The 25,571-nt window shown below is 37.1% G+C and overlaps 1 protein-coding gene and 1 long non-coding RNA gene across 3 annotated transcripts; both read left to right on the forward strand.

Annotated features, from left to right (window-relative positions):
* The first annotated feature begins 3,225 nt into the window (after window positions 1-3,225).
* LOC120084654 (pentatricopeptide repeat-containing protein At3g22470, mitochondrial-like) lies at window positions 3,226-5,168 on the forward strand. Its single transcript, XM_039040463.1, is given in 7 exon segments — window positions 3,226-3,345; window positions 3,463-3,582; window positions 3,880-4,061; window positions 4,158-4,307; window positions 4,309-4,581; window positions 4,583-4,652; window positions 4,798-5,168. Coding segments are annotated over 7 exon segments (1,275 nt in total). The 5' UTR covers window positions 3,226-3,236.
* LOC120085444 lies at window positions 5,166-6,931 on the forward strand. Of its 2 annotated transcripts, XR_005483935.1 has the most exons (3): window positions 5,179-5,268; window positions 5,375-5,421; window positions 5,523-6,931. It is a non-coding gene; the product is annotated as an uncharacterized LOC120085444 (long non-coding RNA). The 2 variants fall into 2 exon arrangements; XR_005483934.1 differs by having other exon boundaries at window positions 5,166-5,421.
* The last annotated feature ends 18,640 nt before the right edge of the window (window positions 6,932-25,571 follow it).

The raw sequence follows: 25,571 nt of genomic DNA on the forward strand, positions 1-25,571 counted from the left end.
AGGCATTTCTTTCATTCTTCACTCTATACGTATTCCGGAATTGGTCTGCTTAACCATATACAACCACCTGGGTAAAAATTTGTATGATCGTCCTAGTCACCGAACACTTTAGCCAACGTGTTTCTTTTGCCCTCTCCACTCTATGGTAAGAAACATGATATCCAAATTTTGATTTTATGTCAGAATGGAGTTGTGTCACGCTGATAAATGGTTTTTCTCTTACGGCATCATAAAACTCTAATGCAATCATTGATGAATCTAACTGCAAATAACTTTAATTCAGTTCTGAATAAAAACATGTATGTTGCTCAACATACTTAGTGATTTCAAACAAGCCATACAACTTTTTCTTTGTTGCACGAAGTCTCCATTTGCAGTCTTCTTCTCACTTCTTACACCGAATTGCCTAAATCGTTGATGTCGATTCCACAACTTCATATGGTGCGTGACATTTAATAGAAAAACATTTGATTGCATTTCTTTATCTTGACAAATCATCCCCTTGTACAACTGGGTATTACCAACATTCACAGGGGCTACAATTGGGTCGTGTTCTCGAATGCTATCTATTACATTTATATCCAATCGTTGAATGTATGTGAAGGTAACTCATGTTCACGATTATCAAAATCCAACTCTTCAAATTCATCATTCTTTTCTATTCTAAAATCTCTGTACTGATTGTTAGCCACCATATCTTCATCATCACATGATGATGCAACTGATTCCGGATCAATACATTGAGTTGGATCTTCAAACTGACTAAAGGGTGCATTCAAGTTTATATCCAACCATGACATATTTACATTAACATATAAATGCATTACATTCGGGAGTGGCATCGCGATTGAGAACATCAAGTTCATTGCTTGTTCATTTGGAATAGGGAATGACATAGATCCTGATGGTGCTAGATTAGGATCTCTATATATTATTTTTAACTGATTTGTTCTCATATCTACACCAAGTGACATCCCTACTATTTCAATGAATTTTTCAAATACAAGTCTACTATTCACATTTATGCTAAACCCCCACGTGGTGGTTGATCATAATCAACTCCATCAACACCATCAATCACATTACCATTTGTAAACAACATAATTTTGTGGTGGTTGTCCGCCATTTTCAAAAAAAAAAAAAAAGACAAACAATACATTACTAATTATTTTACTAATTATCAAACTTAAATGAAAAAAAAAAACAAAAATATTAAAAAAATATTAAAAACAAAACTTAGTTTGAAACTTCAACGTCAAAATTATTAAAAACTAGAAGAATTGAAATAAAAAACTTTTTATATTAAAAAAATTTTAAACTTCAACATCAAAATTATTAAAAACTAAAACCTTTTATACTAAAAGAACTTTAAAACTCAACATCAAAATTATTAAAAACGAGAAGAATCGAATAAAAGAACTTTTTTACTAAAAAAACTTTAAACTTCAAAATTAATACTAAAATTTTTAAAACTATTTTTTCAAAATTAATACTAAAAAAAATCAAATCGTATAAAAAGTTTTGTATTAATTAAACAAAAACCACTAAACTTTTTAAAATGGAATAATACTTAAAAAGTAGAATATTATAAAAAAAAAAACAACTACTAAACATTACTAATTGTTTAATACTTATCAAACTTAAATACAAACAAAAACAAACAAATATATTAAAAAATATTAAAAACTAATTAAAAAAAATCAAACAACAAACTTAAATACTCAAACAATCGATAATATTATAATATATAATATATATTCAGTAAAATTAATAATTTTTGTATTAAGTAATAAAAAAAACCACTAAACTTTTTAAAATGCAATAATAGTCAAAAAGTAGAATATTATATATAAAAAAACCAACTACTAAACATTATATATTATCAAACTTAAATACAAACAAAACAAACAAAAATATAAAACAAGATATTAAAAATATTAAAAAACTAATAAAAAAAAAACTTTAAACATCAAACTTCAATATTAAAACAATAGAGTATATAAAAATATATATTAAATAACAAAAAAAAAATTTTTGTATTAAATAAAAAAAACAACTACTAAACTTTTTAAAATGCACTAATACTAAAAGAATAACACTAATACTAACAAAATCTAATATTATTTAAAATGCAGAAAAAAAAAAAACATAACATGGTAGGTCTAGGTAGATCTAACATAATATAAATAGATTAGTAAAATATATAGAGAAAAAACTACTAACATCAATATGTAAATATTCTTGAATTCAACAACTACTAAAAATTAACTGATATATCTACTAACATCAATATATAAGGAATTAAGATAGTAGATCTAAGAATAATATAAATATAAAAAAACTAGTAATAAATAAAAGTAAACTCACAAATTTAATAGCGATTTTACTTTTTTTCTCAAAGTGACAGTGGTCCCTCTTTCTTTATTATTTGTTATCTGGCAACAAAAACTACAAAAAAAAAAAAAAAATGAGAATATGGATCTATAACTTATTTTTAATTTTTTTTTTTAAAAACTAAGAATTTTGTTGAGTGAACGTTACCTCTTTTTGGTTATTTGTTTCCCAAACAGCAACAAAAACTATAAAAAAAACTATAATAGTACGAGAATAGGAACAAAATTTACAATTATATTAAAAAATTGAAATTTGTATAGTAAATGTACAAACCTCACAAATTGATGGACAAATGTGGGGAATAAGAAGATTTAGTAACAATTTTGGAAGAAGAAAAAGGGAAAAAAATGATCTAAGAGACAAAGAACTAGAAAGGGAAAGTGATTTTTTATAAGTTTTCAAAATAAAAGAGAGACGAGCATAGAACAAACTTTTGAGAAGTTTTGGAAGGAGAAGAAGACCGGCAAAGAGCAACGGAAGGCAGAAGAAAATGTGATTTGGGAAGCTTAATGTGGGGTTTAAAAAGTGGAGGGATTAATGTGCATGTGAGTGTAGGTGAAGCATTGGGAAGATTAAATGCGGATTAAAGGCAATCAAAAGTGACTAACGAATGGGACAAGTCGGACAGTAATGTCGAGTGTTGAAAACTCGAAACATTAGGCGCTAATGCACCTATTTTCTCAAAATTCATGGAAGGAGATAGGGGTGATCCAACCCTCAAAGATCACGGGGCACATCATATTTGGAAAATTCCATCGATGCCACATATTATTTATTTTTAAAAAAAAATAATAAAAAAATGAAAAGTTTTAAAATACTTTTGGGGCAAGCAAAATTTGGAGATGGTTGGGAAGACACTGCCAATTTCTTCCAAAAACCCCAATTCAAATCAAAACATGGCTTCGAAGAGTGTGGCTTCCGCTTCTTCCATTGTTTCAGTTTCTTCCAAAGGTAAGCTCTCCTCTTCTCTATTTACTCGCTCTCCAAACAATTCCATCATCAAATCATCCTAAATGCCACCCCAACCCCTCGCATCACCGGAAATTTCGCCGCAAAACTTCAATACAGGGCTTTTGTTTCAACGCCGGCTTCACACCTTCCTACAGAACTGCAGAACAGGTAAGATTACCCCAACTGAAGCATTACATTTCTTTGACCTAATGATGCACTCCAGTCCTACTCCTCCATGTCTTCATTCAATCTTTTAACTTGGTGGACTTGCTAAGATTAAGCACTACTCTCAGGTTTTTCAGCTGTATTATAAAATGCACCTTGCTGGATTTTTCCCTAACTTCTTCACGCTCAATATTTTGATGAATGCCTTTTTGTAATGTGAATCGGGTTAGCGAAGGTCTTGCAGCCATGGCGAGGATTTTCAGGTGTGGTTATGTTTCTAATAAAATGACTTACACGACCTTGATTAAGGGCTTGTGTATGGAGCTTAGGATTAATGAAGCGACACGACTGTTTATGAGAATGCAAAAGTTAGGTTGTATATGCCTGATGTGGTTACTTATGGGACTTTAATCAAGGAGCTCTGTCGAACGGGGAATGTTAACATTGCACTTAAGTTGCATCAAGAAATGCTCAATGACACTGGTCAATATGGGATTAATTGTAAGCCTAATGTTATTTGCTATCATATAATTATAGATGGACTTTGTAAGGTATGGACGGGAAGATGAGGCAAAAGAACTTCTTGACAAAATGAAAGCTCAGGGAATGGTTCCCAATGTTTTTCCTTATAACTCCTTGATTCATAGTTTTGTTGTAGTGGAAACTGGAAGGAGGCTAAACGTTTGTTAAATGAGATGGTGGATCAAGGTGTTCAACCAAACGTGGTCACATTCAATGTGTTGATTGATATGTTTTGCAAGGCAGGAAAGGTTATCAAGGCTAAGGAATTGCTAGAGATTAATGACTCACAGAGGTACCCTTCCTGATTTGTTTACTTATAATTCACTGATTGAGGGGTTTTGTTTGGTTGGTGACCTAAATGGTGCCAATGAGCTATTCGTTAGTATGCCAAGCAAGGGATGTGAACCTGATGTGATTAGCTACACTGTGTTAATCAATGGGTATTGTAAATCCTTGAAGGTGGAAGAAGCAATGAAACTTTATAATGGAATGCTTCAAGTGGGAAAGAGGCCAGATGTGAAAACATATGGTGCCTTGTTAACAGGGCTTTTTTCTGGCAGGTAAGGTTGGTGATGCAAAGAAACTATTTGGTGTCATTAAAGCTTATGGTATTCCCGAAGGTTCATATATATATGGTATTTTCTTAGATGGTTTGTGTAAGAATGGCTGTTTATTTGAAGCGATAGATTTTTTAATGACTAAAATCATACAACTTGAAATTGGACATTGAAAGTTTTAGTTGTCTAATTGATGGCCTATGCAAAGCGGGGAAACTTGAAACTGCTTGGGAGCAATTCGAAAAACTATCCCAGGAAGGTCTTCAACCAGATGTTGTGACTTATTCCATTATGATCCATGGGTTTTGTAAAGGGGGACAAGTAGATAAAGCAAATATTTTATTTCAGAAGATGAAAGAAAACGGTTGTACTCCCAACATAATTACGTATAGTACCCTTTTGTGTGGTTTCTGCGAGAGTAATAAATCAGATGAGGTGGTTCAACAGATGGTTCAGAAGGATGTGTTGCCAGAAGCTGGCATTTGCACCATAGTCGTAGACATGGTTTGCAAAGATGAAAAATATCAAGAATGTCTAGACTTGCTTCGAAAGTTTCCTATCCAAAAGCGGCAACGCTGATAATAAGACATCTATTGATAGACTTATTAGGAGGTATATGACTTGGAAATTTCTAATCAGTTTCAAGAAGGAATGACACATCGTTTCATGGACTGGATAGGTTTCCACTTCTTTTCCCTCTCTGTTTTAATTTTTATTCTTGTAGATTGTTTGCCTTTATATATCCTTTTGCTGTGATTTTCTGACATGCATTATTGGAGTTTCAGGGGGATCAAATTCATCAAGAGCAAATAAACCAACATGGACCAGATTAGTGTGTTCTCTTAGTCATTGAATTTGTGTTTATATTCTTCATTGTTTGTTTAATTTAGTTGACGGAACTGTGATTGATTGTTTATGTAATTAACTTTGCAGTTTGGGATTCATTGCATTCAAATTCAGTTACAAGACAACTATCCTAGGAGGAAGTTGAAACGGTTCCAACATCTTTAAGACAGCATTTACAGCTGGATAAAGGACAAGATCCAGTGCCAATGACCAATCAATTGAGCCGATAGAACTTCTGAACATCTTTAAGATAGCATTTACAGCTGGATAAAGGACATCTTTAAGGCGATCGTTTTGAATGTAGAAGACCCGTCCTTTCAGTTTCACTTTGTTTCTGGTGTTGAGAAAGAATCGGAATATCCCTCGCCACAGGTTGTAGAGGAAGAGTCAGACCATTTGTACCTTGAGGACACAGTTGAGGTGGTGGAAAATACTTTTCCTCCGAGCTTGACACCAAAGCTCAGATCTCAAAGGTTTAAACATTCAGCTAATGCTCTGGTACATCATTCATCAGACCCCGATTTTTTAGAGGACAACTTTGTTCGAGCCCTCATTCCTCATGAAGTTAAGAATCCAAAGTCAAGACACTCATCCATAGCTTAAGTTCACTATTCCAGGTTCGAAAATTCCTTCGTTCAAGGTACATTTTCTCAAGGTTACAAGAAGCATTGGGATCGGGAATCGGAAGATGAGTCCGATGTTAGTGTCAGTAGTGAAACTTTCGACAGAGAAAACATTATGATTGAAGAAGAAATTAATACAGATGATTTGGGGGAAGCATACAGAACGCTTTTTATGCAACAACAAGGCCCAGTAAGTGTATCACTTCTATCCCCTTCTCAAATTCCATCCAAATTTACATCGTTAGTTGCGGCTTGTGGTTTCCAGTAAGTGTATCACTTCTATCCCTTTCTCAAATTCCATCCAAGTTTACATCGTTAGTTGCGGCTTGGGGTTTCCAATTGCAGGACATAGCATCTCCATCTCCTCAGGAGGTGGCTTAATTTTGAAGATCTTATCATGGAACACTAGGGGCCTTAATGATAAATTAAAGAAGTCAGCCCTGAAGTCATTCTTATAAATTTAACATCCGGTTTTAGAGCGTTTTTTGTGGGAAGGTCAAAAGGCAACAATCTAAAAAATAGAAACATTGTAATACTTCTGTTTAAATGGAAGTGGAGATTCATCAAAGAGTAAGATTCATTTTGGTGTTGGGTTGTTAAAGTGTTCTCGGCTCAGATAATCACCATTGGCACATTTCCGGCAAGCTTGGGTTGATTTGAGAAGCCCTTGGATTCAGCATTTCAAAGATTTGGAATAAATTAGGTTCCTTTGCACACTTAGTAATCAGTAGGAACATATTGTTGATATGGTTTCTGTTTTCTTGGCTAAACTGTTGAGCCACTCTACATTACCAACTCTGGGATCATTGTTTATCTCCCTCCATGTGCCCTTTGTGTCTAGCAAATGAAGAAGTCGCAAAACCAATTTAATTTGGTTATGAGATAAAAGCTTAGAAAATTGAATTTAGTATGAGATTTGGAATTTGACCAATTTTTTAATTTAAGAGAAAAATTCAAATTTTATCTCCAATTTAATTTGATTTTGAACAAAATTGGAATATGTCCAAATTTTTTGAAAATAAATTTAAGGACAAAATCTAATAAAATTGAATTAAATAGAGAATTTGTTTAATTTCAATTTTTTAAAAAAAATTCAATTTGAGATTAGAATAGAATCAAACTAGGAAATATAATAAAAATCTAATATTTTAAATCAAATTTTTATTTGATTTGGATTTCCTAATTTGTTATGTAACCTGTAAACCTCTATAAATAAAACCCTAAATTCCTCCATTATCTTCATTCTCTTATCTTCTTCTACACTTTCCTTTCTCTCCTTTTCCTCTCATTTTTCCAACTTTTTTTTTAATATTTTCTTTCTTTCTTGTCTTTTTTTCCCACCGTTTTTTTCTTTTTTTTTCCTTTTCCTTTTCTCTCTCTCTCTCTTTTTCTTTTCTTTTTTCTTTTCCTTATTTTTCTTCTTTCTTTTGATCTTTTTTGTTTTGTTTTCTTTTTTGTAGCAATGCCTCTCTGCGTGACCGTCTCTTTGACATACATAGGGATGATCTCGGAAAGGTCTACCTATTATATCGTCGCTCGTGCTCACGCTTCCTGATTGTCATGGGAGGGGCCATGGAAAGGCTTACAACTCTCCCATTCAATCACCTAAGAACCCCCCCGCCGAAAGGTCTAGTCGCTTGTGCTTGTGCTTTCTAATTGTCATGGGAGGGGCTCCAGAAAGGCTTACAACTCTCCCATTCGATCTCCTAGGGACGACCTCAAAAAGGTTTACCCATTGTATCGTTGCTAGTGCTTATGCTTCCTGATCGTCATGAGAGGGGCCCTAGAAAGACTTATAACTCTCCCATTTGATCTCCTAGGGACGATTTCGGAAAGGTCTACTTATATACCTTTTTTATCATCATGGGGGGCCCTGGAAAGACTTACAACTTCCTCATTCGATCATCTAGGGATGACCCCGGAAAGGTCTACCCTTGCACATTTTGATCGTCATGTCGGGGATCCCGGAAAGGCTTACAACCCCCCCCCCCCCTCCCCCAATTTGATCAACTAGAGATGACCCCGGAAAGGTCTACCCTTGCACATTTTAATCCTTATGGGGGCCCTGGTAATGCTTACAACCCTTCCATTCAATCAACTTAGGGATGGCCCCAGAAAGGTCTACCTTATTATATCACTTCTTGATCTGACTTTGAAGATGAGGTATTATGCTATCAAGCTTTTGAGTGGAGTCAGGTTGATCAGAGTCGATCTCACATATGAGGCGGAGTTGGATGGGCCAAAGTTTCCCTTGCATATGAGGTGGAGCTAGCAGACCAAACTTGATCTCGTATATAAGGTGGAACCACACCAATATTTTTGGAGAGAAAGCGAAGCTGCACCAACATTTTGGAGAAGGGGTGAAGTTGTATCAACCTTTAGAGAAGAAGAAAAGCTACATTGACATAAATTGTGAAGATGAAGTGGAGCCATGCCAGACTTGGGAGATGAAGCAAGCCATATCAGACTTGGGAGATTAAGCAAGCCACGCCAGCCTTGGGAGATGAAGTGAGCCCTGCCAGACTTTGGAGATGAAGTAGGCCACGCTAGACTTTGGAGATGAAATGAGTCACGCTAGACTTTGGAGATGAAGTGAAGCCGCACCATCAGTTTGAAATGAAGCGAAGCCACGCCATGACTTTGAGATGAAGCGAATCCATGTCACGACTTTGGAGATGAAAGAGAAGCCCCGTCATGACTTTGTAGACGGAGACATTGAAGATGTAGCCGAGCCATGCACACCGACTATGAACTTGAAGATGGAAGGGAGCCATGTACACCGACCTTGAACTTGAAGATGGAGCAAATCCATGCACACCAACTTTGAACTTAAAGATGAAACAGAGTCACACACACCGACCTTGAACTTGAAGATGGAGCGGAGCCAGACACATCGACCTTGAACTTGAGATGGAAGTGGAACCATGCACCCTGATCTTAAACTTAAGATGGAAGTGGAACCATGCACACCGATCTTGAACTTGAAGATGGAAGCGGGCCATGTACGACGATCGTGAACTTGAAGATGGAGAAGCATCGACAGAGCCTCTAAACTTGAAGATGGAGAAGCATCGATGGAGCCTTTAAACTTAAGGATGGAGAAGCATCGACGAGATCTTCGCGCTTGAGTTTGAAAAAGCATTGGAAAATTCTCCGCATTTGAGTTTGATGAAACATCGACGAATGTTCCGCATTTGAGTTTGATGAAGCATCGATGAATCATCGACATCTGAGCTTGACAAAGCATCGACCAATCCTCTACACTTGAGCTTGAAGTATCGACGAATCCTTTGCAATTAAATTTGACGAAGCATCGGCGAATGCTCCGCATTTTAGTTTGACGAAACATTGGCGAATGCTCCACATTTGAGTTTGATGAAGCATCGATGAATCATTGGCAGTAGGCTTGACTTTGCGACTTTGAGCATGAAGATGGCATTGCAAAGCCTCCAAACTTAAGCATGAAGATGGAGCATCGATGAAACCTTTGAACTTAAAGATGGAGAAGCATCAATGGAGCCTCTGAACTTGGAGATGGAGGAGTATCAACGAAGCCTTCGAATTCGTAGATGGGCATCGAAGAAGCCTCTGAACATGAAGATGGAGGGAAATTGACGATGCTTCTAAACTTGAAAATGGAGGAACATCGATAAAACCTTTGAACTTGAAGATGAAGTGGCATGCAATCCAACCCTTGAACTTGGAGACGGAGAAGCAACAGTGCAATCATCAAATTTGGAGATGGAGAGGTATTAATGCAACCATCGAAGTTAGAGTTGTAAAAGCAATAGTGCAACCGTCGAACTTGGAGATGGGGAAGCAACAGTGCGTCCATCAAATTCAGAGATGGAGAAACAGCGGTGCAACCGTCAAAGCAGCAGATTGATACTCGAACTTGGAGATGAAGAAACATCAGACCAATATCTTTGTAGAGGAGGCAGAACGGCAACAACTTTTAGAGAAGGAGTGAAGCTGCAAGGAATAATATTTTTTAGGGGAAGCAGGCGCACCAAACTTGAACTTCGAAGAGGAAGAAACAAAACATCCAAATTTGACTTCAATGAGGAAGTGATGAAGCTTCCGAACTTGACTTCAAAGAGGAAGTGAAGCGCTATTCCAATTGTGTGCTTTTAATTTACTGTGTTAGCTCATTAAAGGGATGAACATCTTCAGTTTGTTGTATTGCCCTTAATAGGGATGAACATCTTCAATCTGTCATGTAGCGTCATATGTAGGGTGATTGTGGTACTCTTTTTTTGTGGACTGAACTTAAATTTCTTTAAGTTGGCTACGTGCCCTTGAAGAAAGAGATCAAGTCATGACGTAGTTCAAATTTTTTTTTTTCTGGACTGAACTTGAAGTTTTTTTCAAGCTGCCTACGTACCTTTTACATTGACAGGGATCAAGTCATAATGTAGTTCAAATAATTTTTTATTGATTTTTTTAGCCGTTCACCTTTTAAGCTCATGCGGGCCAAGAGCAACATGCAGTTTAGACTCTTGCGATGAGGAACTACTGCATTTAAATATCAGAAGCTCTTATTTCATAATGTCTTTGATCATCCTCTTCATTTGTAGGATTCATAATATGATGAGTTTTGGCTTCACCATCAAGGAATCTACTGTATTTATATCAATAGGTAACTTCCTTTTCATGCGTGAAGTGATACGACTATGAATCTTATCGTTGTTGTTTTCTTCATGAAATGATGTTGCCTTCAAACTTTTCATCCTTCCTTTATGTTGATCACTTGTTGTCTTGAGACGATCAAAAGAAGACGTTGAAGGTCGATCTTTCTTTAATGTGAAGATACTTAGCCTCTTGAAAGCTGAAGTTCGAGTTGCAGTAGACGTTGGACATTGGTTTTCTTATTCTACCGTGGCCATACTCAATCTTTGGAAGACTGAAGATTGAGTAGTTGAAGGCTTGATACGATCGAAGACAGAAACTCTTTGTTTCATTTCTTTTGAGTTGTTGACTTCTTTAGTAGTTATATGATTGTTGTAGACTTCTACTATGCTAACAGCGTGACATACAATATCATTTGATACTTCTTCTTGATGATATCGAGGAAGTTTCTTGGGAGAAATTCTGCCAAAGTTACTGGTTGTCGAAGTTGAGAAAAGTCTTTGTCTTCTTTTTTAGCAGGCTTAGGCTTCCATGCCATCTTTTTGTTGGGGTTGATGCCTTAAATTCTTGTAGGGTCCTATAGTTTGTCAACACCTGTATGAACAAACGCTTGTGATATAATAATATGAGATATTTTCTTCACTGTTGTCTATGAAATATGAGATATGTTAGTTGCATTTACCACAAACTAATAAACTAAGATCCCTGGTTCTCGTTGTAATTTAAGCATGTATGTGAAAACATACAAGTGGATCATACCTTAAAGGATAACCAAAATGGTCTGTAGTATATGGATATAGGAGGAAAATCTTATCCTGGTGACACTACGGATACGACCCACTTTGTAGATAGTTACAAGTGTTGTGACATGCTACAGACGGTCTAATCCTGGCCATTCATGTGGAGACATGCAAGCGGGGGTGTCCTATACAAAGGAGTTTGTATAATACCGGACCACGAAGTGTTTAGTCTCTTTATATAACGTCGTTCATGACAGAGACTTCATTTCACTAGGATGACCATAGGCAACATGACCTTAATCCTGAGTAGTTGGGAACTCTTGCCTATGAGGGCGGTTCTTTGATTTGCATGGCTGCGAGTGGCCAGATTGCCGACTAAAACCTACCACTTTGGGGATTGTCTGATTAGGAAGCTGGGAGCTCAACTATACAAGATGGAATTCACTCCTTCCCTGAAGCAAGGGTAAGTAGATAGATTGCTCTCTTAAGGGCTGATTCTGGGGCTTGAACGATTTGGTGCCACACACCTTCTCATGGCCTGAGAGGTGTCCACTCATAGTAGGACTATGATGTATTGTTCATTTGGGGGATTAGTGGTACTTAAGAAGTTAGATGTAACTACATGGGCAAAACGGTAAATTGGCCCTGTTATATTTACGAGCATCTGTGAAGGATTATCGTACTGTTGGCTGGTTATATCCGATGGACACAGAAATATATCTGTGGTGAGAAGAGTGTAGTTGTTAGTCTTTAGTGGAGTGCCCGGAAGTTAATGGATGGTGGATCTCGTGACCAAAGAGTTTAGTTAGCTATTCACGTACCATTGGAGCTTCAAGCTCATCAAAGAAGAGCCAATTACAAATTTAATTAAGAAATTAAAGAGAAAATAAAAGCCAAAACTTAAACAACCATATCAGTACAACAGTTTCATATAACTCATATAAAACACCCACCAGACCAAAATTAAACCAAATTGAATGCTTATATGATGCTCTAATACCAATTGTTGGAATGTACCAGCACGTAACGGAAGCAACAAGGATCCATAAGCACTCTAATTCATTAATTTTGGCAGAAACTAAAGCATGCTATAACAAAAATAAATGGGTTTCAAATCATACATTTTTAGAACTTCTTCAAAGCTTGATTCCTACTACAAATCTTTCTGAATCTTGTTGTAGACCACCCCAAGATCTTCCCTACTATTCTTTGGTGCTCTAGATTGAGTTGTGAGACTCAAAATAAGCCTGAATTAAGGGAATATGGAGATAAGCTCATAGCAGCAACCCAAGGAAGAACTCTTTCTTCTCACGAATTTTTCAGAGAAATTCTACTGATTGCATTGCCTCAAGATCACTCCAATCTCTTCAATATATTGTAGAACATCATGCAATAAGTATAGCTGCATGAGATGCAGCTCATGCTTGGAGTAAATGAAGACCAAGATGGTAGGTTTAGTGTGAGCAACTTGAAGAAGACAATGAAAAATGTCAATTTTTCATTTTGTGTTTTTCTTTCTTTTTCAACTTTTGATAAATTAATTTCATAAATCAATTTATTTTATAAAATTGAAAATATTATTAATTTTACAAAATTAATTTCATAAATTAATTTTCTTAATAAAATTAATAAATAATTATTTAGATAATTTTAATAATTCTAATTAATTTAATATCTAATATTAAATTAATTTTACACAATTCCATCTTTAAATATTTAAATCATATTTAAATATATTTCTCTAATTTCGTTTAATTCTAATTTGAACATTTTAAATTAACTTATCACGCTACTCTAGTGTTAATCCATTTACGAGCTAGTAGGGGGACCTCGCGAACCTACAGATCATGGGCTCCAATGATCCAAGATTAATTGGCTAAACTCATTAGACTGAACTAACCCCCATTCGTTAACTAATGGGTCACTCCATTAAAGGCCATAGCTGAACTCCCCTCACTGTACATATATTATGTTCACTCGATACAACCATGATTAGTAAGTTAACCCTTCACAGGTTGTTCGTAATAACGGTTGTGTCGAATCTCTGTTTTACCCCCAAAATTACCTTTTTTTCTCAAGTCCTACTGATCCTCTAATGAACAATTGATTTGTGATCCAATTAACAAATCGAATCCCTCTCGAGCTAATGAGACAATGAGGCCTCTTGTTCAAGACCCAGAATCAACACTTAAAGGGAACAACCTCTCTACTCACCCTAATCGGATAAGAGTGAATTCTGTCTTGCACCCTATGTCCCTAGCTATCTATTCCCAAAATGGGAGGCTTATTGAGCAGTGACGTTGGGCTACTGATAACGGGCAGAAATGCACGTTATCATAGTACTAAGTTATTAAACAATGTTAGATTGCATTAATGAAATATGATAAATGCGTCCATTAAGCATAAAATCTATAATATTACGGTCGCATGCGTCAACACATTGGAACTATTGATTTTTGTATTTTTTGTGCAGAATAATGCATTAACGCAATGCAAAGAATGCGATCATAGGAATACATTGGTCGAGTGCAACTTCATCGCAAGACTTTACATTGATCGTCCTCGCGAACATTCTCCCAAAAAGAATCACCGCAACATGGTGGGTGCATCCGGATGAAAGGACAATTAAGATCGATGGGACAGAAAGCTGACAGCAGTCGGACCCAAATTAAGTTGACAGCCGATAACGGTCACAAAGTACATCCAACTTTATCGGTGACAATTATCCGGTACATCAGTTAGGAATTAAAGTTGTCCTATCTGAACAACCAGGAAAGAGAAGCCGTCTTTCACCTTTTGATGCCATATAAATACCAATTGCATTCTTCAGAAAAAGGAAGGACAACATAGAATAAGCAGTAGATTAGATCACCTTACATTCTGTCCATAGTTTCTTTTCATTTTTAAGGCGGAACAAGAGAAGAGCGGTGGTGTCGGAGATCGCCCAGGGCAACTCGAGAGAGAACCTTGGGGCGTAAGGGCAGAGAGCAGGCGACTCTCGCAAAAGCAAGAAATATCTTTAGAGCACGAGTAGAAACAGTGTAATTGCCTGGTAGCAAAAAATTGCTGCCAGGCTCTTTACTTTACTTGCATTGATATTTGTACTTCATCTTCATATTTATTCAATGAAAATTCTATTTCTACATCTACTCACTCTCATAATACGCATGAGTAGCTAAGTTAGTTGAATGGGTTGAGAAGAACTAGGCTAACATGACGTAGGAAGTTCACTGCTTGCGATTGTCTTGTTTCATGTTGTGCCCAACACCCCTTTAGAGCTACTCAAGAGATAGTCTAAAGAAAAAACCTAATGACTCGAGAGAACTAGGTTAGAATCTAGACTCGAGAGAGCAAGATTAAATCGGCATGAGCAAGAGATAGGGACTTATAGATAAGCTCTGTTTGTCAACTTGCATTGCATGCATACTAGGAATAGGAATGATATTATGTGGTCGCATATTTGTGTGGATGTCATCTTGTCATCACATAAATAGGAATAGAGGTTTATGTGTAAACCCTGTAGACTTATCACATAATTATCGTGTGCGTTCTACCCTTAGAAGCCGTGGTATTCGCACCGAGAGGTGGTTTACTGTTGTATGCATGTTGCATGATCGAAGTATGAACGCATTCTAGGGAGTGTTAGCCGAAACCTTTCTCAACCCGTTCACCGCATATTCATCGCATTTCTCCTTTACCAACTCTTTTCAAACTCCACCGCATTTTATTTATTTTCAATCAACGCAACCACAACCAATAACTTATTTATTTTACCAGTTACCGCAAAGTTTTCATTTAAAAACTATCAATGCAAACTATTTTCACAAGTCCCTGTGATCGACCCTGGACTTACCAGGAAACTCAGAGGAATTTACACTTGAATTCCGCTGGGGAAACTTGAGTGCACAATGCAATTCCGTCAACGCATATCATCCATTTTCCACGTCATAAGATTACGCATCAACTACTCTCACTGTTAGCTCAGGATTAAGGTCAAGTTACTTAGGTCATCGCTTTGAAATAGTCAGTTTTAAACAGTAAACAACGTTATAAAGTAGGAGTGACTGATTTCGTGGTCCGATCTTGTACAAAACTCATTTACACAGGTCGGCCCCACTTCTCATTTTATAACGTGTACGAATTAGGATCACTTCGTTTGTAGCACTTTACAACTCTTTGTAAAAATTACAGAGTAGGCCGCATCCAAAAGTGTTACCAGAATAAGGCACCCAACCTTATTCATATACTATAGATCATTTTTTACTATTTACTCGAACCTGATCCACTTTTATATCTCCACATAAAGTTCAAGTATTCATGTAATAGTCAAGGGACTTTTAGGTTTATTGGATTTCTAATATATTCAATAACAACTTATTGAATTTTCAGAATAAGTTCCATTGTTTACAAACCACGAGTTTTAGGACATAAAACCCAATAAAGACAGCGAGAGGTTGCTGGTTCAAGTCTTCACGAGAGCGAGAGGTCTTTAAAAGAAGAGTTCTTCAAAAGTATGTCCCTTGTTTCTTTTGTATTTACTTTCTAAAGCATGCCGTAATTTGTTAGAAGATGCATAACTGGTTTGTATGTTTGTAAATGCTTGTAATTCCTTCACAATGAATTTGGATCGATCGTGCTTCCACTCATTGGTTCTCTTTGATAAGAGTTTCTTCAGTTGGTATTAGAGCCAGGTTCTGATATTCCAAATCCATTGATGTATAATAGCATTTACATTCTTGGTGGGTGTAAGATGTCTACATTCTATTCAAATGTTAAATATGTTTGTGGATGTGGATTAATGGAGTTTCTGGGATGGTTGCCTCTGGTTATTGAATTCTTTTACATTCAAAGTTAATTGTAAGGGTCTCTATGTTTTTGGGCATATTAACTTGCTATCGAGTCTGTACTTTAAAGTGTTTGAGTCAGTGTGAGTCGCTCATGATGAAGCTTCGAGGCATGGTGATGCATATTACTTCGAGGAAGAAGAAGACCAAGCATTGGTTAGATTGGGTGAATGATGGGGGTAAGTGATTGTTGGGTATGGGATACTCGGCTATAAGGTGGACACACACGCACTAAATGATCGTGTAGCTCAGCAAACTTCATCGCTTAGTTACTGACTACACGATCACATAGTAATCGTTACTTGACGCTTGTTATTCTATCGACTAGACGATCATGCCTCACAACATTATAGTTGTCTATACGATCGCTTAGACTTGCACTGTTTAAATTTAGTGCGCTAAACGATTGAATGACCTCATGCTTCATCGCATTGTAAATGGTACTCGATCGTAGCTAAGTAGTCGTGGTTACTCGCCCAATTTACTAAACTATCAAGGAAGACTTCGCCCGGGCGGGTTAAGACCCAGTTCGCTTGTGAACTGGTTTGCTCGATGGTTTTATGTAATAGATATAACTTATACACATCTAGATGTGTATAAGAGACAGGGTTTTATGTAATAGATATAATTTATTTTCGGTTTTTGAGGCTAATCATCTTGGTTCATTAATTTTGTGAATGTATATAAGATGTATGTTTTATTATATGTCATATAGTATGCCATACAGTTGAAATCCCACCATAAGTTATGCATTGGTCATGCATCATCTCTATATTGTAAGAGTTATGATATAGTAGTTTGCATGATTTAAATTACATAAGAGCATGCTCATGCATCATATAATATAAGAGTTATATTTATGCTTGCATTAAGCATATTCATGCATCATCTTTATATTATAAGTGTTATAGTATAAGAGTGTATGAAAGCATGTATGTTTAGTTCATTACCAAGTATATAAGAGTTATATATAGTAATGAATGGACATTACATAAAGCATGACACATAGGTTAAATTTATAAGAGTTAAAATACCTAGTTTTGCTTAGCAATGGGAATGATTTTGGTGTTTCTTTTATAAGTGTTATAAGGGAAATTAGAACTAAAATCAATAAGAAAGACATGCATGCAAACTTAAGCTTGAATCATGCTTTTAAAAGAGTTTTAAAACTTGATGGAGATAGACCTAAGATCACGATTCTAATGAGATTAGCAACCTAAAGTTTAATCTTTTAATCAGTATAATAGGATTAAATTGACTAATAAAAGATTAAATATGTATCAAATCAATCTATAAGGGACCTTTTGTTTAAGGCGGGTTCTGTCTAGGCTGGGGTACTTAAGCTGACGGAAACGGAACACCCTACCTGGGAACCTACCTAGAAAGGTGAATTAGATAGATTTGATGCATGCATGCAAATTTGAGGATAGTCCGTTAAAGAGTTTAATGAGACTTGACTTGAACTTGTTTAATATCAAAGACAAGAGTTGATTTTGAGCAAATTAAACACACTTAGATAAAATCAGTAGCCGAAGCAGGGGTAAGTAGATAGATTGCTCCCTTAAGGTCTGATTCTGGGGCTTGAATGATGTGGTGCCACACACCTTCTCATGGCCTGAGAGGTGTCCATTCATAGTCTTAAACTTAGAACAGTATGTTGGATTAATTCGAATTGTTCGAATTAGGAAAAGGGATTAAAACTGACAAGTATATGCGATATCGCTATCAGTTTTTTGTATGGCGCTCTATATTCAAATGTGATTTGAATTTCGAAAATATGAATGCAGATTCATGTTCGGGAGGTCAAAATTAGTCAAGAGGGTAAAATTGTAAAAAGTCAAAGGGTTAACTTTTTCGCTAAAAGTCAAAGTTTGACTTTGACCAAATAGAAAAAACCATTTTGCCCTTGACTAAGAGTTATGTTGTGATAATCCCACTAACTTAAGTGGACTATGTGTAAACATTATAGAATGACACATAGCCCACTTTGGTTTAGTGTTTTGTGAGGTATTGAATTTTGGTGAGTTTTTACATGCATTAGATGCATGTAATTGTTTAATAAAAAGAGGTTTTTGAAATCTTTTTCTCTTCTTCTTGAAAAAAGTTTTCTTTTTTTTGGTTTCCAATAATTCTCACCAAAATTTCTCTTTTCTTTCACACATTAACCTTGAACCACCATTTCTTCCCTTTTCATTCCTTCATTCACCGGGTCCCACAACCCGGTTCTGAGTCCAGAGAATAGCGGGTAAACTCTAGTGGTGGTCCGAAAGAGTTCGAGTCGAGATTCAGCAAGGAAAAGCTTTTTTCGGGAGCTACAAAGGTTGTACTCTACTCCTTTTTAATTTACTGTTTTTCCTATTTTTTGCATGTTTTTTTCCTTTTAATTAAAAGAAATTAGAGTGTAATTAGATCCTTATTCCACTACGTATATCTCGTGCTTTATCATATGAGATATTGTTAATTAGAGGGATCAGTGGTACTTAAGGAGTTAGATGTAACTACATAGGAAAAACGGTAAATTGGTCTAGCTTTACTTACGAGCATCTGTGAAGGGTAATCGTATTGTTGATTGGATATACCGATGGATACAAAAATATATCTGTGGTGAGAAGAGTACAACTTTCGGTTTTTAGTGGAGTGCCTGGTAGTTAACGGATGGTGGATCTCGTGGCTAAAAAGTTTAGTCAGCTATTCACGTGGAGCTTCAAGCTACAGGTTCATAAGGTCCCTTTGGTAGCTCAATGGATTCAAGTTTAGTATCAGTTTTTGGGTTAGTTTGAAGTATTCAAATTGACAAGGGGGAGTTTGATTATATATGATATGATTCAACTAGTCAATTATATATGATATAGTTGACATGATGTATGGATACATTAATTGGAGGAAAGGGATATAAATATGATTTGTATCTAGTGGAGGAGAAAATGACTATGATTTATATGTTGCATATGATGTGATATTAAAACTATAGGTTACAAATATAATATGATAAGTTAGTTATTATATTTATTTATAATCAAACAATTGTGAGATAATTGACACCTGCAGAAGCAGGAACATCTTTAGAACCGAATAGAGATTTCAGTGTAAAAGCCTCGGTCAGCAAGGAATTGCTATCAGGCTCTCAATCTTTAACTTCCATTGTTATTTTGTACTCAAACTCATTTATAAAAATGGAACTTCCTTCTCTATATCTGTTCACTCTCTGTTATTTACACATGAGTAGCTAAATCAGTTGAATGGGTTGACAAGCATTTAGCTAGCACAACTAGGGAATCTTCATTCTTTGCGATTATCTTGTATTATACTTCATTCGTCCATTAGAGATACTCGGGAGGGTAGTCTAAGGACAGGATCTAGACTTGGGAAGGTCAGGTTAGAATCTAGGCTCGGGAGAGTCAGATTAGAACACATAATACCAGAGATAGGAGCTTAGGAATGAGCACTATTTGTTATTAACGCATCGCATGCATCCTAGAGATAGGATATGATTATATGCGGTCACCTTGCTTTCATGCATTTTGCATCATCGCATAGGACAAGAGTAGAGACTCAAGAATAAGCTCTATGGACACTTTTGCATTCAACACATGTGTCCTAGACTTAGAAGCATCGCATTTCCATTGGAAAATGACTTGATGTGTATGGTTGTAACATGATCGCATAGTTTGATGCATTCTCAAGTAATGCTAGCTAAAGATCTTCTCAACCCGTTCATCGCATACTCATTGCATCTATCACACAACTACCTTTTCTTAAATCCGTCGCATTTGTTTATTTTCTCATTAACACAGTCAACAACAAACCAATAATTTATTTACTCCGTTGCCGCAAGGTTTTCATAAAAATTACCAGCGCAATCTGTTTTCACAAGTTCCTGTGTTCAACCCTGGACTTACCAAGAAACTCAGAGGAATTTACACTTGGATTCCGCTGGGGAAACTTGAGTGCACAACGCAATTTCATCAACGCATATCATCCACATTTCCATTTCATAAAATCAAGCATCACCTGGCTTCAGCGCAGCGACCGCTTTCTGCGTTAGCTACAAAGATAAATAATTGAATGCATAATAACACATAAAAGTGGGTTTGCTGAGGCTCCCAATGTCGATCGACGCAAACTCGTTTTCTCATGAATTTAATATAATCGCCGCATATTCTACTTAACAGCTCTCATAATTCTAAATAAAAGGCCTATAATGACGTGCATTTCTGCCTGTCATCACACCCCCAAACTTAGAATCATGCTTGTCCTCAAGCATGCGTTATACTTAAGAAATTCAATATTCACCCTCTGACTTTCCTTTGCGATGACTAGCCTCTCAGAATATAATTTACTCTTACCTCTAACCATGGCAACAACGCTTTCCTCCACTTCGATTACTTCTTGAAAGAGATCTTTTCTAAGCTTAGATCCGACAAGCCTCTGCTAAAAAACTTTTTATTCATTCCCCGCAACTTTGCGTTTAACTTTTAAGAATGCGTTCGTTAAGACAATTCAAAGCCTTGCGATTTCTTATTAGAATGCAGCATTGAACCTGGTTACGCTCTTCGTTTTGGTTTGCCCCCACGTGTGTCATGCGGACAACCAGCTTCGGTTGCGTGTCATATTCAACTCAACTTTTGTCTTGGCTTAATTTGGCTTGCTCCAGACAGAGGAGTTGCGCTTATGCGTTGATCCTGGCGACTTACTTTCGTTTCGGCTTGCCCCCACGTGTGTCTTGCGGACATCCAACTACAGGTAAGTGCCTTTCACAACTTAACTCTTATTAGCATGGGTTTTCCATTGTGCTGACAGTGGAGTTGTTATTCCCATTTTTTTTTTTATAGAATAACATCGCAATGTAGTGAATGCAATTCTCCAGGATCGTTGCCACCCCCAAGCTTAGAAATTGGTAGTGCTCTCGTTGGAAAGCTAAAGGAAAATTCAACAGAAATGCGGTAACAAATGTTTGAGCAGAGGTTTGCACATAATAAAACTTAGACTGTCAAATTTTGAAGAAGCTATTAAAATTAAGGAGAGCCTTGCGATGTTTAATTAGCGGATGTAGAGAATTATTGATGTGTTTTTTTATGTGATGAAATTATGGAACGAGATGCGGTGATGGAATGCGTTGAGCAACAAGTTTTCTCAGCAAAATCCAAGTATAAAACCCACTAAGTTTCTTGGTTAGTCCAGGGTCGAACTCAGGGACTAGGAAAAACAGTATGCGGTGATAATTTCTAAGAAGACTTTGCGGAAACCAAATAAATCAAATAGTTGTTTGGGTTGTTGTTTGTGGTATAAAAATAAATATATGTGGTGGATTTGAGAAAAGATCGATTATGCGGTAGATGCACTGAGTATGCGGAGGAACGGGTTGAGAAGGACCGTAGCTAGCGTTTCCCGAGAATGTGTCAAACTAATTGATCATGCTACACTCATGCGACAGCAAGTCATTTTCCAATGCAAATGCGGTGCTCCTAGTTCTAGAACACATGTGTTGAATGCAAAAATGTTCATAGAGCTTATTCCTAAGTTTTTACTCTTTTCCTATACGATGATGCAAGATGCACACAAAGACAAGGTGAGCATACACAATCATATCTTATCTCTAGGATGCATTCGATGCGTTAATAGCAAATAATGCTTATTCCTAAGCTCCTATCTCTTGATTATGCGTTCTAATCTGACTCTCCCGAGCCTAGATTCTAACCTGAATTTTTCAAGCCTAGATTCTGCCCTTAGACTACCCTCCCGAGTATCTCTAATGAACGAATGATGCATACATAATATAAGATAATCGCATAGAGTGAATATCCCCAGTTATGCTAGCTAAGTACTTCTCAACCCATTCGATAGATTTAGCTACTCATGAGTAATAAACAGAGAGTGAATAGATATAAAGAAGTAAGTTCCATTTCTATAGATGAGTTTAAGTACAAAATGACAATGGAAGATAAGGATAGAGAGCCTGGCAGTAATCCCTTGCTTCCCAAGGCTTTTACACTATCAACTCTATTCTGTTCAAAAGATATTCCTACTTCTGCAGAAGTTGGCCCTCTTTCTGATCTTGACGCTTCTGAAACTCTCTTAAGTTCACCGGAACGATCTATCGGCACAATCTCACTTCTCTCGCTCCTGCGTTAAATAAAAGAAAATCTAAGAACAAGGCTAATCTGTCTAAGGAAAAATTCTCTAACTATCCGAACTATCCAAACTTCTCTTCTGAAGGTTGCCTTTGGTATTTACAGAGCTTCGGGGTGAAAGACGTCTTCTCTCTTATGATTGCACTGATGGGATGGCTTTAATTCCCTGTCTGATGCGTCGAATATTTGTCACCGAAAAGCTGAGTGTACTTGCTATCGTTAGCAGCTTGTCAACTTAATTCAGACTCGACCGTCATCAGCTTTCTGTCCCGTTGTGATTAATTATGCTTTTCACCCAGATGCGCCTACCAAGTTGCGCCGGCTCTATGCGGCAATCCTTCTTGAGCAGATGTTTGAGAGCACAAATCACCGTAAAGCCTTGCGATAATGCTGCGCTCGACCGTTGCTTTCTTGTGATCGCATTTTTTGCCTTGCGTCAACACATATTCTGCACAAAAATACACAAGTTAATTGTTTTTATGCGATGGACGCATGCGACCGCAATGTTATAAACTTAATGCTTTTTGGACGCAATCTCATATATTTTATCAATGCAAACCTGTATTGTTCAATAACTTAGCACTGTAATAACGTGTATTTCTGCCTGTTATCAATTATAAGTACCATCATAGATGCATTGCAAAGGCAAGCAATCAAACAAAGAGAATTTCAAAAGGATAATGCATAAAAGATAACAAGAAAAGAACCTTGAGTAGACTAATGCTTGCAACTATGCTTGGAATTCATGTGGTCGAAGCCATGCGTTGAATGATGAAGAGGATTCTTCCGTTGTAGCTGTGCACCGAGAAGAATTATTGTCGCACCTACAAGGAGCAAATGCACCACAACCAAGGAAGCAACCGCATATCCAAAATAACAATAATTACAATAAACTAAACTAAGAAAGCAAGGTAAAGATAGAGTAGAAGACGTCCTTGGAGAAATTGGAGTGATGTCACTACAAGGAGTCTTCCATGCAGGAGTTTCTCTCAACTACTTAGGTCAAGAAGCTCGCCCTAACCATTAGAACTTCCTACAATTGTTGGGAACATGTTGGCCACCATGTATTTAGAATTGACTTCAGCTCATGCGACTGATCGCGCTTCTATATTGGGGTCAATATTGGCTTTTGGCATATCGCCTACACTTCAATACGGTTTGCAACTTGGTTGCACAAGCTACAATACTCCCAAGATAAAAAGGTTGCCTGCGAAAACACAAAACTCAATAAACAATTAGCTGCCAAGTCCTTGGCAACGGTGCCAAAAACTTGGTGATGTAAATTAGGGATGCAATTATGCGATGCATGTCTTAAGTTATGCGTTTGTTCTCATGCATCGGTGGTCATGCGTTGTAATGAAATGTATGCGTTGATCTCATATGCAATGACCATGTGTTCCTGTCACAAGTTTTCTTGCACTCTCGCCAAGTATAATGAGATCGCAAGTTTCTCGGGTGATCCGAGGTCAAACTCAGGGGCTTGTAGCTAAATGTTATGCGATAATGTGTATACGACGAATAAATAAAAGAATGATGAGGGTTATGGGCTAAGCACTACTTCTACTCCTAACTAACAGATTAAGTGGTGGAAGTATGACTGAGAGGTAGAGACGTGACAACTGTTAACGCGTAGTAAAATGCATGGAAAAATAGATGAAAAGGTGAGGATGTCTTCACTGCAACACTAAGCTTGACCGCAAGGGTAACCCCAGCCAATGCAAGCTATGCGATCATGCTATACACACTTGACGTAGACGCATGCGATGTATATGCAATAGTGTCGAGAAGCCTATTTCTAAGTCTCTATATGACCGCATACCACCATATCCTACTTAAAGGGTGCATACGCTGTGTAGTAGCAAACGAAGCTTATTCCTACATTCCCCAATCTTGCTTATGCGATCCAATCCGCTCTTTGGAGACTTAGATTTGGCTTTTAGACTACTCTCCCAAGTATGACTAAATGATGAATGATGCGCTCATAAGACAAGGTAATCACATAAACCTGGCTGACGTAAGATTATTCCTATCTTTAGTGAACACTTGCTTACATTGCTTAATGCGACCAACCACTTACCCTCCCGGGCAGTTAGTTGCTGCTGATTTTACTCATAGACAAGCATTGCATCCTCTTATAGACAAGCGTTGCTACAGCTTCACACTAAGAAAATAAGGTTTTCTCACAACACTCGCGCAACGCACACCTCCCGGTGGTTTGCTACATGCTTCATATTTCTATGTCGCATGATTAAATATGCGATACCTGTCTCTTATACACATCTAGATGTGTATAACGCACACCTCCCGGTGGTTTGCTACATGCTTCATATTTCTATGTCGCATGATTAAATATGTGATACTCTAACAGTCTCACTAAGTGATGCAATGGTAGTTAAGGCTGTCTCTTATACACATCTAGATGTGTATAAGAGACAAGGCTGGCGGTGGTGCCATGGATGGGCGGTGGAGTAGACTCTCTCGAGCTCTAACTCTAGCGAAGGCTCCGGTCGTCACTTGGAATGGTTGAGGGGATGAAGAACTCTCAAGCTATATTTTCACGCTTTGGTCTGGATCACAAGGATCCCCTAAGGCAGAGAACCTCAGGCAAAAAACCTTGGATAATTTGAAATTTCGCTCTACAGCTTCTATTTATAGAGCTTGATCGCCGACAACATTTATGGACCTGCTCTGAATCTGACACTCACGGCGTGATGGTTCTTTTCTGAATCTCTGCAGCTAACGACGTGGTAGATGAAATGTCAACATCACCTTTTGATACTCCCGAGATATGCGTTCATGCTTGGTTTCTGGAGTATCAACGTATTCCACCACCCTTGCGATCATCCCTCTGTTATGGTTATTATTCTTTAGCCGCAAACTCTCTGCAATAACCGCATTTTCTTGATGGTCGCAACATCCATGCATCGAACGTATGCGTTCGCCTCTGCGATGAAGAGATTCCCCACATGCGATCATCTTTTGCGATAGCCTGGCTTCCGCACATGCGACCACTTTCTGCATTAGCTACAAAGATAAACAATTGAATGCATAATAATGCATAAAAGTGGGTTAGCTGAGATTCGTAATGCCGATCGACGCAAACTCGTTTTCTCATGAATTCTTAATATAATCGCCACATATTCTACTTAATAGCCCTCATAATTCTAAA

Source organism: Benincasa hispida, chromosome 9 (genome assembly GCF_009727055.1).
Source record: "Benincasa hispida cultivar B227 chromosome 9, ASM972705v1, whole genome shotgun sequence".
NCBI classification, from domain to species: domain Eukaryota; kingdom Viridiplantae; phylum Streptophyta; class Magnoliopsida; order Cucurbitales; family Cucurbitaceae; genus Benincasa; species Benincasa hispida.